At 39.2% G+C, this 14,661-nt stretch overlaps 1 protein-coding gene across 2 annotated transcripts; it reads right to left on the bottom strand.

The window, feature by feature from the left end:
* Positions 1-1,896: 1,896 nt before the first annotated feature.
* On the bottom strand, positions 1,897-13,206 carry NDUFAF4 (NADH:ubiquinone oxidoreductase complex assembly factor 4). 2 transcript variants are annotated; one of them, XM_064486832.1, is made up of 5 exons: positions 12,974-13,206; positions 12,337-12,440; positions 6,971-7,174; positions 4,902-5,027; positions 1,897-2,246 (listed from the first exon to the last, which is right to left on the bottom strand). In XM_064486832.1, the coding sequence occupies exons 1-5, from the start codon at positions 13,107-13,109 to the stop codon at positions 2,142-2,144; spliced, it is 675 nt and encodes a 224-aa protein (XP_064342902.1). In that variant the 5' UTR covers positions 13,110-13,206; the 3' UTR covers positions 1,897-2,141. The 2 variants fall into 2 exon arrangements, with proteins under 2 accessions (XP_064342902.1, XP_010982220.1); XM_010983918.3 differs by lacking the exons at positions 1,897-2,246; positions 4,902-5,027 and having other exon boundaries at positions 5,055-7,174; positions 12,974-13,205.
* Between the last annotated feature and the right edge of the window lie 1,455 nt (positions 13,207-14,661).

Raw genomic sequence — 14,661 nt, 5'->3', positions numbered from 1 at the left:
TGAATTAAATTACCATTCAATAAACCACTGAAGTGTTATTTTCCCTTTAAGATCATAGGTAAATACATACCTCCAAAAGGAAACTGAGTTAGGAAGGCTACGTTCACACTGAGAGTCACAAGAGATGAGTTTGGAGTGATAAATCAGGTGTGGAGCTCCTTATAATTTAAGGAACTTGGATTTTATCCTAGGGGTGATGAGATGAATTTAAAGCAGGAGAAAAACAGTTTCATATTTGCATTTTTTTTAGAAAAATTAGTCTGGGTGCCAGTTGGAAAAGAAATTAGAGTCATAATGAAGGCTGGAAGCTGCAGGTGGCAGTAAGTTAGGGAACAGTCAAGAGGTGTCTGGGTTTTTTGGTCTTTGTAATTGGGAGACTGGAATCATTGTCAAGCCAACCAAAGGACAACCAAGCAAAGTATAAAGGTGAAGATGACAACTTTAATTTTTTTTAATTTCTTTTTCATTGGAGAATTAAGCATATTAAGGTATATAAAATGCTTTCTTTTGAAACACACAGTTTGGTGTATTTGTACACAAGTATATACTAATGCAATGGCCACCCAGATCAAAACGGCGAACACTTTCAGTACCTCTCATGCCGCAGCCTTATCAATAACTTGTTAATTATAAGGGAAACAGTAATTTTATAGAGGAAAATATGGCAGATACCACCTTAACCAAGCTGTCAAACTTAACATCATCCAAATGAGACCAACCGACATCATGCATTTCCTGATACGATGCCCTGCAAAGGGCAAAGATGACGACAAATTCTTTGACAGTTTCCCCATCAGGACATATGGCCCTTGAATCAAGGCAGGCTCTGTGACTACACTGCCAAATAGAATAAAGAAGTGATGCTCTGACAATTTCTGATAGTTCTACTTTCTTTGTCCTGCAACTTTTGCTTTTGGCACTCGGCCCGTCACTATGCTACAAGAAGTCCATGCCGCATGGAGACCTTGCCTATAGATGCTCTACCAACAACCAGCGTCAACTGCCTGCCTGCCATGGGAGTGGGCCACCTTGGACACCCAGCCCAGTTTAACCTTCAGATGACACCAGTCCCAGCCATAACTTCACGAGAGATGTCAAGGGAAAACTGCTCAGCTGAGCTCCAAATACCTGCAAAGCCCTGGGAGATAGTAAAGAATTGTTTTTTTGGCGGGGAGGAGGTGCCAAGATGGCGGAGTAGAGAGACTCACAGCTCGCCTCTCCCATAAATACACCAAGAATTACATCTACAAACTCACTGAATCGCACGGAACACATACTGAACTCTGGCAGAGTGTCTCTTGCTTTGAAACAGGAGGATTCTCACAAAATCCGATAAACAACAAGTTTATACTGCATGGCACAGTGAACTATATTCAGTATCTTGTAGTAACTTATGGTGAAAAAGAATATGAAAACAAATATATGTATGTTCATGTATGACTGAAGCATTATGCTGTACACCAGAAACCGACACAACATTGTAAACTGACTATCCTTCAATAAAAAAATATATATATATATACAAAAAATAAAAAGAATTTTCTTTTAAGCTGCCAGGTTTTGAAATGGTTTGTTATGGAGCAATGTTACGGTTTGTTATCTAACTAAAACAGCAGCTGATGTTGTAAAACCGTAAACTCCATGAGGCTTTATCTTCTTTGCTATGTCCCTAGCTTCCAGAACAGTACCTGGCACACAGTAAACAGAACAATAAATATTTGTGATGATGAATAAAGAAATGAATCATTAGCAACATTATCAATTTGAGGAAACGATTTGAAAAGCCACTTCTCTCTTAAACACTATTAAGCAAAGTTGAAATGTTTGTCTTCCTTTGGCTTAACAAATTACTTGAGCAAGCAGAGAAAGTTTAAAAAAAATCATGCTATTAATCTTACATCTACATTCTGAAGTGGGTGACACATTTGACCTACCTAAAAGTGGGTCTCTTAAAAAACAGAATGTGGCAACCTCAATATTTAATAAAGGCCTCACTAAGGATGTTGTTTTAAGGGCTTTGGAAGCTCTTAAATCTGATCCTTTTAAAATCTTTTATCTTACCTTTTGCTATTCCTCCTGAAGCACCGAGGTCAGCAACAAAAGGAAAAAGATGTAACAAAATAACCAAAGAGAAAAGGTGCTCATTTGCTTTGGTGGTACTGCAGTATTTTAAGTGGTTTTCCATTTCTAAGCTCCTTATATGAACCAACAGCACCAGCTGTGGACCAGAAAGAGGAGCAGGAAGGCTGAAAGAGAAACGATTGAACAATGAATAGATAATGGCCTACGGAGCTGTAAACAGTAAGAGCTGAATACTCTATGCAGGGGTTTCCCTACACTAATAAAAGCCTAAATAATAAACAGGAGCCCACGTGTATTGTTTCTTATTTGGGTAATTAAAAAGTAGCATTTGTTTAAATACTCACAAATTCATACAAAGTTACATGAAATCATGCTATATATGGAAAACAGCTAAAAGAAAAATAAAATTTAAATTTTACACAAAAGCATACTGCTGTGTAACAGGCATCACTGAAAAATGAAAGAAAATTTTAGATAATTCCAAAACGAAGGTAATAATCTTCGTTATATAGTTCAGTTAAATTATTGGATTACTTTAACTGAACCATTATGCTTACCCTGGAATGCAAGAAGGCATTTAACGAAAAATCTGGCTATATTTCCCATATGTAAGTGTTACAAAGTCTACTAAAACAGCAAAATCGCTCACAATCATTATCTTCAAATGGAATTTTTACTACCAAACATGTATGTATTACATTTAATCATTACTTATCCCTCTGGAATAAGAAAGCCTGAGGCTTATTTTACATATAAATTAAATATTGCTTATTTTTCTCCTCACTGGCCCCCTCTGCTTTCAGATGTGAATGTCAATAATCAATCCTACATATAAATTCTTCTATAGTTTATCTTCTTTGGAGCCATAGGCAGAGCTCATTGTTATTCAGGTGGCATTATCGTGGCTTTCCTCTTTCAAAATTAGATAACCTTTCCAAAGGTTATAATCTCTCATGCAACCAAGAAATCCTCCTGCTCATCAAGACTGCACACTGTTACCTATTTCCTCTCATCTCAGGGATTACTTCTCAACTTCCAAGTACTGGCTTATCTCATTTTGACTAAATTCTTGTCCCCAGATTACTCATTTGTGGTGACCAACCCGTTGCCTTTTTCCTCACAGGAAGCAAGGAAGACTCAATCTGGGTATTACCTGCTATGTACTTCACAACATTAACACATTAAAAAAATGCCAGCACTTCATCTCTGCTCGGGATCGTGCTCCGCTACCTGGTGAGTCCCTCTTCTACAGTTCTACCCGCGTGCTCCCAAGACACAGTTCTACTGTTGGAGCACTGACAATGGCAAAGAGAGGCCATGGAATTAGTGACCCAACTGCTCTGAATGTAAAGCTCTGGCTTTTATAGAGGGACTTGGATCTAACGAGTAACTCAGTCTGTTTATTCCTAAAGCAAAGGAAATGGAGTACCCTGATAAACAAACGGATAGACATTCCTTTTCTCCTAATGGATTGGTCTTTGTCAAGACATGTAAGCCAGAGTAGCTATAAAGCAATGAATGGTGGCTATTTAAGATGCATAAAACCATTTTAATCCTTTACATGTTCATTTCTTATACACATTTTCAGCTTGTACCCAACAAGCTGTCTTTAAGCACAGCTCCAATTCAGGGTGCTTGGAGCCACTTAGGTTCAGTCCCTGCAGGTACGAGGACAGACGTGTCCTCACCACACCGCCTCTAACTGTTCAGGGCCCCACCCTCCCTTTCTTGGGATTGTGGGTGTTTTAGAGCATGGAGAAGATACGGAGAAGGGAATATCCATGCACAGGCATTAGTCGGGGCCAAGCAATGGGCCACTCCTCTGGCCCAGGGGCCACTCCTGGGTGGTTAATGGTGAGGTGCTAAATGTTGACCAGGTGGAGCTAAGAGGGTCACATCCATCCCAGGTAGAGTTCAAGGCCTCCACTGGTGCCTTTTCAACATAACTCCTGGTTTGTCCAAGACATTCCAGTTTATGCCTATTATCCCTATTGTCCTAATGTCATCAGTGCCCTTTTCAGTCTCAAAAGTGTCCCAGCTGGGGCAATAAACTATATGGTGACCCTGTTTATGGTAGAACTTTGCCAAATCCACCCACTTGGGCAGCCTTCCTGCATCCACTTCCTGGATCCCACTTCCCCTGACCCTGCTAACCTCAAACCTTTTCACCTCCCAGAATTCTCTCTTTCTCCTTCTCCATGTCCTGGAAAGCTTCTCTTCTTCAAAGCCTGTCTATCTCCTGCTCCTTTTCTTCTTTCACAGGAAACTTTAGACCCAGACAATGCCTATATTCAAACTGCACAGATGGTCAGCACACACTGTTTGGACAGTCTGGTGCCACACTGGTCATTAAATACCTTTAAAACATTCCTGATCTAGAGCCCACCAAGAGAGGAGTCGCTCAGACTGTACTAAAGCAGTCTACTACAGCAAGGAAGGCCCAGACATCTATTTTTTCGAGAGGTCACCGGCTGATTCTCATACACAATGGGAACTGAGTGGTCCTGGCTGCACATGTCCCAGGCACCTTGCACGCCACTCACTTAATTCTTACAATCCCACAGAGAGGCAGCATAGTGCAGCAGTTAGGAGCACAAGGTTTTGGAAATAACCTACTAGGGTTTAAAACCAGGTTCCAGTATTTGCTAGGTAACCTTTTAAAAGTTACTTTAGATCTCTGTGCTTCAATTTTCCCTGTAACATATGGTTCCAGGACTTATCCTCATACCTGTGGTAAATATGAAGCAAGTTAACACATGTAAAGCACCTAGATCATTGCCTAGTACAGTCATTACTTTTAAGATATTGGCAATTATTACCTGTTTCACAGTTGAGGATACTTCCAACATCATATGGCTAGTGGTATGCTGAGGTCTACATCCAGATTTTCTGAATCTACACTCCATGCCTTCTGTGACACCACTACTACCCAAGCACTCTCCTACCTATGATAAAAAGCAGTAACAGGCCAATCAATGATACAGGAAGTACTTTATTTATCAGGTGACACCATGTAACAGCTGTATTTACAGTTGCCTAACCACGGCCTAGATTTCAACAGGGAAGACAGCTCAGAACTAGCAGTGTTAGTGATTCCAGTACAGGTACTGACCTTTATTTGGTAAAGGAAAAGTTTTGGTGATTGAGTTACCAGAGTCTTAAAATATAATTTTATATTAAAAATTCTTGTTTTCCTAAAAGTACTGTTTTGAACCAAATATAAGCTAGGTATAGTTTATTCACATAATGAAACTGCATTTGAACACAGCTTAAAATTTTCCCCATCTCAGTCAATTTTTCTCTTCTCAGCATTACAAATGTCTCATTCCATTATCATGCCAAATTCCTCAGCATCTTCCATACCACTTCCAGAAGCATCCCCGGGAGGCAGGGAATGCCTGTCTTCCCTCAGAAAGATACTGATAACCTGGAATTTTTCTTACCACCTTCTCCAGATATTCCCACAACTTACACCTGCTCTCTTGAGATATGCTTTTCAGCACAGCAGAAAGAACACACCACTAAGACTCTGAAAACATAAATTCTGGGCCTCATTATGTCATAAACTACAGAACAATCTTAAATAGGTCATGAAACCTCCCCAGGCTTCTCAACTGCAAAAAAATAAGTCCAATTTGTTTAGTCCTTTATTATCTTATGTATCTTCACAGTAACCCTTCGATTTCATAAGACAGCACTATATTCATGTTATAAAGGTGATTAAATCTCAAAGAGGCTATACAATCTGCCCCAAATTCCACAGGTGGTAATAATGACTGAGCTAAACACACACACTCACAATTTCGCTCAGGACCCCAGGGCTGGTACACACTGAGCTCCTACGTTTGTTAAACGGATGAAGCAGCAAGCTCCCAGGTCTCGCCCAGTGATCACATTTCATGCTTCTACTTGCTATTTTTTTTAATCTCTTCTTCCAGCCAGCATTTAAATTAGAAAACACAGATATATTTGATCACCAAATTCAATTTACCATGGTTCTCTGATTTAACCACTCTTTAAAAGTTTCTTGTATTTCTACATTAAGTCCAGAGAAAAGTAATTTTTTTCAGATAGTTCCCACTATGGCTTCCCTCTCTGAAAGCTTTCAGACTTACCTGTTTGTTTGGCAAAGCAGAGATTGCTATAGTTTTATAAATACCAGTTCTTTTTTTATACTGCAAAGTTACTCCACATGTAAAACCCACTCAAAACAAAGTAAGTCCTCACTAATTCTTATTCCCTGGAGCAGTAATAAAAATATATTTTCTACTGATTTTGTATCCAGTCTCCTGCCTGCCTTTATTCAGGCAATACTGTTATTCGACCTCACTGTCAAGCCTCCCTTTCTCAAACAAAATTATGTCAGTCTTAAGAGCCAGAAAAACTCTCACTTTCACTATTCCATAGGAAGAATAAACTAACCACCTAAATTGGAAGGTAAAGCTATGAATGTTAAATGAGGGATTTGGGACATGTCCCAAGAGGCCATATGACTTAAAAGCTGATGATATGATACATGTAAAATGCTGTAACTTTTACTTATGCTAAATCTATACACGTGCTGATTAGTCATGCTGATATTACACATGAACATATGCCTAAACCAAATCAAAGTTTAAAAGAAAACAAAATTCATTCTACAAGCAATCCTGAAAATTCACCAGAATTCTATAAATAGCATGCTCTCACAAGGAGGGAGCTTTACACATTCAGTAATTTATATAATTTAATATGCTAAAATGAGAAAATAAACAGGGCGTGGGGATATGGGGTACAGATAGGAAAAGTAATGTCAAGATTTTCTTCATTTTGATCCTATTGCTTTCTTGCCTTCAGGAGGGAAGATTTTGACTTCAAAAGTAACAAAATATTTGAGAAGAGAATTTACATCTTGCTGTTCTAGATGGTATTCTTTGGCTATTTTCTCAGCAGTCCATGTGTCTGGATAAAGTTTATGATTATTGAGAAGTGTCAATGCCTCTACAACGGAAATTTTGCCTTTGGGAATGTTCTGAACATCCATCATGCCCGAGTGATGGTCTCTCGGCAACCTGAACTCCTTCGGCTCCTGATGTGTCCCGGCATCTCTGACCTACAATCAAAAAACAAAAACCAAAACATAGGCTTTCAAGATGACAGCAAAGATCTGATACCTACTTTCATGCTTCTCGAAACTACACTATCCTTCAAATAAATACTACGTGTGTTTTTCAGACTATCTCTTCTCATTACAATGAGCCATAGTTAGATGGCACTTTTGCCACATTGCCATTTCATAACTACAGCTCAACTGTTAAGAAATTTAGGTAATTCTAGAAAACACTAATCAAATGGATACCATCTACTCACCACATTATTTCATATGTATTAAGAGAACAACAAAGAATTGATTTCTGTTTCCTAGTTTGGTATTTCTTATCAGTGCCTCCAAACACCTTGAATGAATTCAAATATTGCTAGAGATCTTGCCTCTTCAGAGGAAATAAACTAATGCCTCCAAGACCCCAACAAATATAAATAAAACCACCTACGCACACCCATCTTTCCAAATGTCTGTCCCAACCAAGATTAATTCTTGCATTTGTGCTCTGTATTCCCTTCTTTTATCAGCTACACTGACCATCCCCCTTTACTTTTCCTTTCAAATGCACCCTGCCTACTACTGCTGTTTGGTCAAAATATAAAAATGCTATAATCACCATCTTTTTAAACACCCTGCAAACCCAAAACTTCTTTTATGACCAGTTTCCTTCTTCTCAGTTCAACTTTAAAAGATAATGATACTTGTGATCTAAAATCCAGAGGATTAGATCTTAATCCAGAGGACACTTTTCAGACTTCATCCTGACTCACTACAGCACGTGACACTTCTGACCACTCCCACGTACCCACAACCATCTATCCCTTGGTTTCCACACCACCCCTCTCCTAGTCTTCCATCTGTCTCTGCAGTGGTTCCTTCTCTGGACTATGTCCCTTCAGCTGCCCCTTAAATGTTACTGTGCCCCAAAATCTGGCCCAGGTTCTCTTCTTACTCTACGCATTCTTTCCAAGCAATTCTATACACCCCTTCACTATTATTACCTACAGTTAATCTGACCTCAAACCTAGACTTTTCTCCTGACTTCCAGATCCAAATTCCCAAATGCCTAATGGCATCCTTACTTGGATAACCTACAAACACCTCAAAATCAGCATGTCTAAAACTGAACTTATCCCTTTACCCTGAAAATCCAGTTCTATCCCCAAACTCTCTAGCCTGGTGGCCAACACCACCCACCTCCCACATCCCACTCCAAAACTCAAAGCTTCTCTTATGTTAATACCTGACATTTCCCTCTCCCTCATTCATTACTGCCAAACAATGACCAAATTCTGTTGATACTCCCTCCTAAGTCCCTCTCAAACCTGATCATTTCTCTCCCAGTCACTAAGTCACCCTTGTCCAAGATAATGTCTCCTGCAGGAACTATTGCAAAAGACTCCTAACTGGTCTCCTCTAACTGGATAAAATGCATTTCAATCCTCCCAGCTTACTCTCAAAACTGCCCCAAGAATGAAGCAAATCTCACGTCACTTTTCGGCAGGAAACTCTTCAATGACATCTCATTGCCCTCATGTTAAAACCCCAATTCTTTAGTAAGACAAGTAAGGATCTTCATGATCTGGCCCCTATTACTTCCTGTCCCACCTCATTTCTCCCAAATTTATCCTTCACACATTCCCCTAACTGTGCTGAACTCTGTTCTCCAAAGGCATCACACACTCTCCTACATTTATATTGTAACTCTGGCATGAAACACTCCTGACAATCTCTCCACTTTCCAAAACTCAAAGCTTCTCTTATCTTCCTATTCCCAGGTAGATCTTCCTTCCACTCCATACAAACTTTTATTCAGATTCCGCTTCTGATTAATATTAAATACTAAAATTAATATTGACACTGAAAAAAAATCTGATAAAATTCAAAAGCCTCTTTTAATTAAAGAAAAAAACCTCTTAGCAAGTTGAAAATAGAAGAAAATGTCCCAAATGTGATAAAAGTATTTTTAATCAGAAACCATATCATTTAATCAAACCATATAATTCTGAAACATTAGAGGCAGACCATGTGAGGAAAAAACTGGATAGAATACTAACTTTCACTGCTATTTAACACTAAGACAATATGGTAAGAGCAGAATTAAGTATAAACAATAAAAGGGAAGAGACAATTGTAATTCTATGCCAATAATGCGAGAAAATCTTCAGAAAAATTAGAGAATCAACTGAAAAACTAACAGAAATGATAATCTAGCTAAGTGGGAATCTGCAATACAAAAATCACTCACTTTCTGACATATTAGCTAGTGATAAATATTTTAAAAACTCAGAGTGAAAAGAGATCCCATAGTAACAACCTTCCCTCTATCCCCCAAAGATTCAGTAATATAAAGATGTTAATTCTCTTCAATTAATCTATAAATTCCAATTCAATTACACTCAAAATCCAAATAGGACATATTAAAGAACCTCTTCAAGTTCACCTAGGAAAAAATGCATAGCGAGTGAGAGTCAAGAAACTTCTGAAAAGAAACAAAGAAGATCACAGCAAATATCAAGACATATCATAAACGTCTATTAATTGTAATAGTATGATTTTACTGTAGAATCAGAAAAATAAATAGAACTGAAGAATCCATAAGCAGACCAATCAGTGTATTTATTAGCACTGTAAATGAATGGTAAAATGACTGGGTTATTCAATAAATTATATTTAGACAACTGACCATCCAGTTGAAAGGACCTTCACACAGCAAACACTTTATTTAATGCAAAATACATATTTTAACATAAAAATAGTCATAAAAGTATTTAAAAAAAACACAGAAGACTGCTTTTAGGTATACCATAAAGGACAAAAAGGTTAATATATTTCACAGAATTTTGAACAGAAATAAAAGGTCAGAAAAAATAAATTATTTGAGTCCATCGACAGATGCCTGTATAAAGAGGTTGTGGTATATTTATACGATGGAATACTACTCAGTCATAAAAAAGAATAAAACAATGCCATTTGCAGCAACATGGATGAACCTGGAGAATGTCATTCTAAGTGAAGTAAGCCAGAAAGAGAAAGAAAAATATCATATAATATCACTTATATGTAGAATCTAAAAAAAAAAAAAAAAAAAAAAGACAAATGAACTTATTTATAAAACAGAAACAGACTCACAGACATAGAAAACAAACTTATGGTTACCAGCGGGGGAAAAGGGTGGGAAAGGATAAATTGGGAGTTCGAGATTCGCAGATACTAACTACTGTGTATAAAATAGATAAACAACAAGTTCATACTATATAGCACAGGGAACTACATTCAATATCTTGCAGAAACTTATAGTGAAAAAGAATATGAAAAGAAACAGATGCATGTTCATGTATGACTGATGCAATATGCTGTACACTGGAAATTGACACAGCATCGTAAACTGACTATACTTCAAATATATATATACATACACAAAAAATAATGACACATGATAGGCACAGTATCACATGTCTAGAGACATCACAGATTAAGAAAATTATGAACTGCCTAAAAGAAAAAAAAGGGACAAAGAACATAGTTACTTCAACCTTTTCTTCATTATCAGTCCCCCATGAGTCTTTTTAGATTTTTCCTAATACTCCCCATGAAACTGTAATACCACTGTAAATCCCTCTATGGATTACATCTACATTTCTGTGTTTTATATGTAAGAATTGCTAAATGATTTTTGCTCCCCAAGAGCCAATTTCAGAATGAATGATTTAGTACAATGTGAGAGAAACAATACTTGGAAGTACCATCCAACACCTGTCTAAAAAATAGCATAAAGAACATGAACCCCTATATATATATTTTTTAATGTGAGCATTTAGTAATAACTAAAACCTGTAATTGCTGATTGTGTGCAACAATTTACAAACCTTATTTTACATGAATTTTATTTCTCTTCTCTAGTGAAAATTATACTAATAATATATTCATGCAAACAGTCTACTGCCTATCTAGAGAGACAGACAACCAGAGAATTTTAGAATGGAGAAAATCTGGGAATGGTCACTGGCACTTCCCTCTCCTTTAATCAAACCCTTTCCCCTACTTAGAACCTTCCTGCCCCGACGAACTCATCTGTTTAATTGCCACTCATCCTTCTGGCCTGAGTTTCAATGTCACTTCCTCAGAAATCATCACTGATGCTTCAAGCTCAAATAGGTCTCTCTGAATACAGACTTGTGGTTACCAGGGGAGTGGAGGGTGGGAAGGGATAGACTGGGATTTCAAAATTGTAGAATAGATAAACAAGATTACACTGTATAGCACAGGGAAATATACACAAAATGTTATGATAACTCACAGAGAAAAAAATGTGACAATGAGTGTGTATATGTCCATGAATGACTGAAAAATTGTGCTGAACACTGGAATTTGACACAACATTGTAAAATGATTATAAATCAATAAAAAATGTTTAAAAAATGTTTAATGTCACTAATCATCAGAGAAATGCAAATCAAAATCCCAATAACACCTCAAAAAAAAAAAAAAAGTCTCTCTGATATACTCAGTGCCTATATCTCCTTCATAGACTATCAGTAACTATGTACCTATGGTTGCTCACCTGTTTAATACCTGTGTCCGTCACAGCACTATAAACACTGTGAGAGCAAGAGAGTTGTTTTGTTCATCTCTATACACAAAGGACTTGTGCCTGATATTTATAGGTTCCTATTCCCAATGTATTCTGTGATGTCCCATTTTTAACATATCCTATCTGAATATATTCTTAAAAAGCAAAATAAACAAACAAACAAACACCAAAAACACAACATTATAAGAATCTCTGGGATTAGAACATACCTCAATCCACTTAAAGATGAGAAAGTAGTATTAAAGCTCTTCTTGGGTCATTCAAATGACAACCACTAGAAACACCCTACCAAATCATACAAATTCTGAAATAATATCAAATAATTCACAGAGCTGCATTCAATCAATACTTTCACAAGTTTTTTAGAATTCTGGTAAATATCCAATGAATGGAGGCCTATGTGTCTTGCTTAGACCATTGTGCAACTTTGCCAATGCTCAGCACTCCGGTCACAAGCACATTGACATTTTACACTTGCAGAGCCCTCCCTTTCTTCTACTATTTGACGCACTTCTCTCGGTCATTTTTTTGGAACCCCAAAAGGTTAAACTATTTACTTACTTAAAACACACATTACCTGCACAGAAGACACGGGATCTTTGGAATCAACATACACATCTTTTAGTAAAGACAGCAGTTTGTCATCTTTTCTAGCAATTTCTCCCTGAATTTCTGGATGGCCTAAGGAAAGGAAAAGAATGTCACAATATTGAAGCCAAAGAAAATTTCCTCTAAGACCCTAAACACTTAACACAAGACAGTCACTTTTAATTTTTCACTTAATCAACAATCACTGGGACAGTACAGAGCAGGTTCTAAATGTAAACCAAAATGCTGGATCAAGCTCGGTGTCCACCGTTCTGTAAAGATATCTGGAGAAAAATTTCCTTGCACACGATCCCTTCTGATTCTGATTTCTTGTTATCAAGCCGCTAAGCATTAAAGACAAACGCCTGCGAGGACGGGGTTAGCGACGGCTCAGGCTCCCACCGCCCGGACTCTGGAGTAGGCGGAGCCGCCGACTCCCTCGCGAGCGCAAGGGGACTGTCTCAATGTCACCGGCCTGGTGGCTCCACCTTCCGGCGCTCGGCTAGCCCGAGCGACTGCGGCCGAATCCGGTCACCCGGCCACTGGACCGAGGTCTGCCGGCGTGGAACAGCCCAGCCTGCCCAAGGGGCCGCGCGCTGAGCCCGACGCGCCCTTGCACCACTTACTGCTCATCTGCTCTCGCAGGAGGTTCTTGGTGGAGGGGTGCCTGGGAGCCGGGGAGGGCTTCATCTTGCTGAGTTCCCGTTCCGCCCGGCTCTCGAGATTGAAATTCCTGATTGCGCGAGCCACCGAGGCCCCCATCTCACATGATGCCCTTAGGTCCACGCCACACGTGGTTAAACACCGGCGCGGGCGACCTCCGGGACGCACCGAGCATGCGCACCTCGGGGGTCGTCCGGGCCGCGCGCCGGAAAACGGGCGCTAAATGAGCGCGGCTCGCCCCCTAGCGGTCGGGAGGGCACACACCGCCTCTCTGCCCAAAGTACACGAAAGGGAGCGCCTCCCTCGGGTCGGCAACGTGCGCCCACCTGCTGCAGCTTCCCGCGAGATGGGGCGGGACTTAAGGCTCGGACCCACCGTGCTTCTCACCCGTGGAGACTCGGGGAGTTGGGCGGGAAGTTTTGAAAGAGAGATGCTGGGTTTTCTGACTTAATTCCTCCCAAGTGAGGCCCCGCGTTTGTTCAAGCTTCCCACGTGATTCCAAAGTTGCAGGTCAAGAGTCAAAGTCGTAAGGAAGTTGACCTTGAAGTCCTTTCACAGGTCAGTGCAGCCGAAGAGGAAGCCAATAAAAATGGAACTAGTTGCAGCAGGGTAAAGGAATGGTCAAAGATTTCCCTCCCCTGCTTTTGTGAAAGGAAATAATGAAAGTTTATTCACTCTTGATGAATATTTGTTCTGTCGCTCTTAACATTTTCTGTCACACATTTGAATAAAAATGTCCCTCATTTTCCTGCCCCGTTGCCTGCTGCGTTTAAATCTGAGCTATGTTCTCTTTTTCTGTAATGTTTTACATTCTGCTCTCATAACTCATTTGACCTTATTGTATCGATTTCCATTATACTGCCTTTTCTCTTCATGCGTTTTTGGTACTAATTTGAGTTATTTCTCCTACTACGTGTTGAGTCACCGCGTCATTCTCTAGCCTATTTCTTGTTTGTCCTGCCTTCCTCATTATTTTTAAGCCAAGGAGACCTCCGTGTAGCTGAAACAGCCAATAGAAAAGCGTGTTGTCTGTCGTGTGTGTCTCTCTCTCCTTCTCTCCCTTTTTCCTTCCCTCCTCTCCCCTCCCCCTCCCTGCCTTCCTCCCTCCCACCATCCTCTCTCTCGCTCCCTTTACCCTTCCCTCTCCCTCCCTGTTTCTGAATGGACTACTACGTTACTGCTTATATTTAAGGTTCTTTATAAATATTGTCATTAATCCATAATCAAAGAACCCACTAGGAAGTAGAGTTTCCAGAGTTACAATATTTTTCACAGACTGGCTGCAAGTTCTGTTTTTAGTGTTTTCATCTCTCCTTAATAAAATGAAGTTAAAAGCAATGAAATAATTGATGTAAAGATAATTGATTCTGGGAGTAATAATTTTTTAAAAGTAAAGTAAGGGGCAGTTTTATTTAGAGAAAAACTAATGTAATTATTATGTATAATAATCACAGCAAAAGTTCTATAAGGAATATAGCTTCCATCATTGATCATCATGAAATGTTTTTACGCAGATTGGAATTTATAGAGGCTAAAACCAGTGTTCTCTGATGGAGTTAGTTGGGAATTTATCCTGAAGGTGGCAGGCTGCTCCAGGATTTCCATCTTTGAGACAAGCATGCCTGTAACTTAAGTGCTTTGTAGTCCAGAT

The sequence above is a fragment of the Camelus dromedarius genome, chromosome 6, assembly GCF_036321535.1.
Source record: "Camelus dromedarius isolate mCamDro1 chromosome 6, mCamDro1.pat, whole genome shotgun sequence".
NCBI classification, from domain to species: Eukaryota; Metazoa; Chordata; class Mammalia; order Artiodactyla; family Camelidae; genus Camelus; species Camelus dromedarius.
Note: the sequence above shows the minus strand (reverse complement) of the source record. Positions and strands in the feature narration are given on the sequence as shown.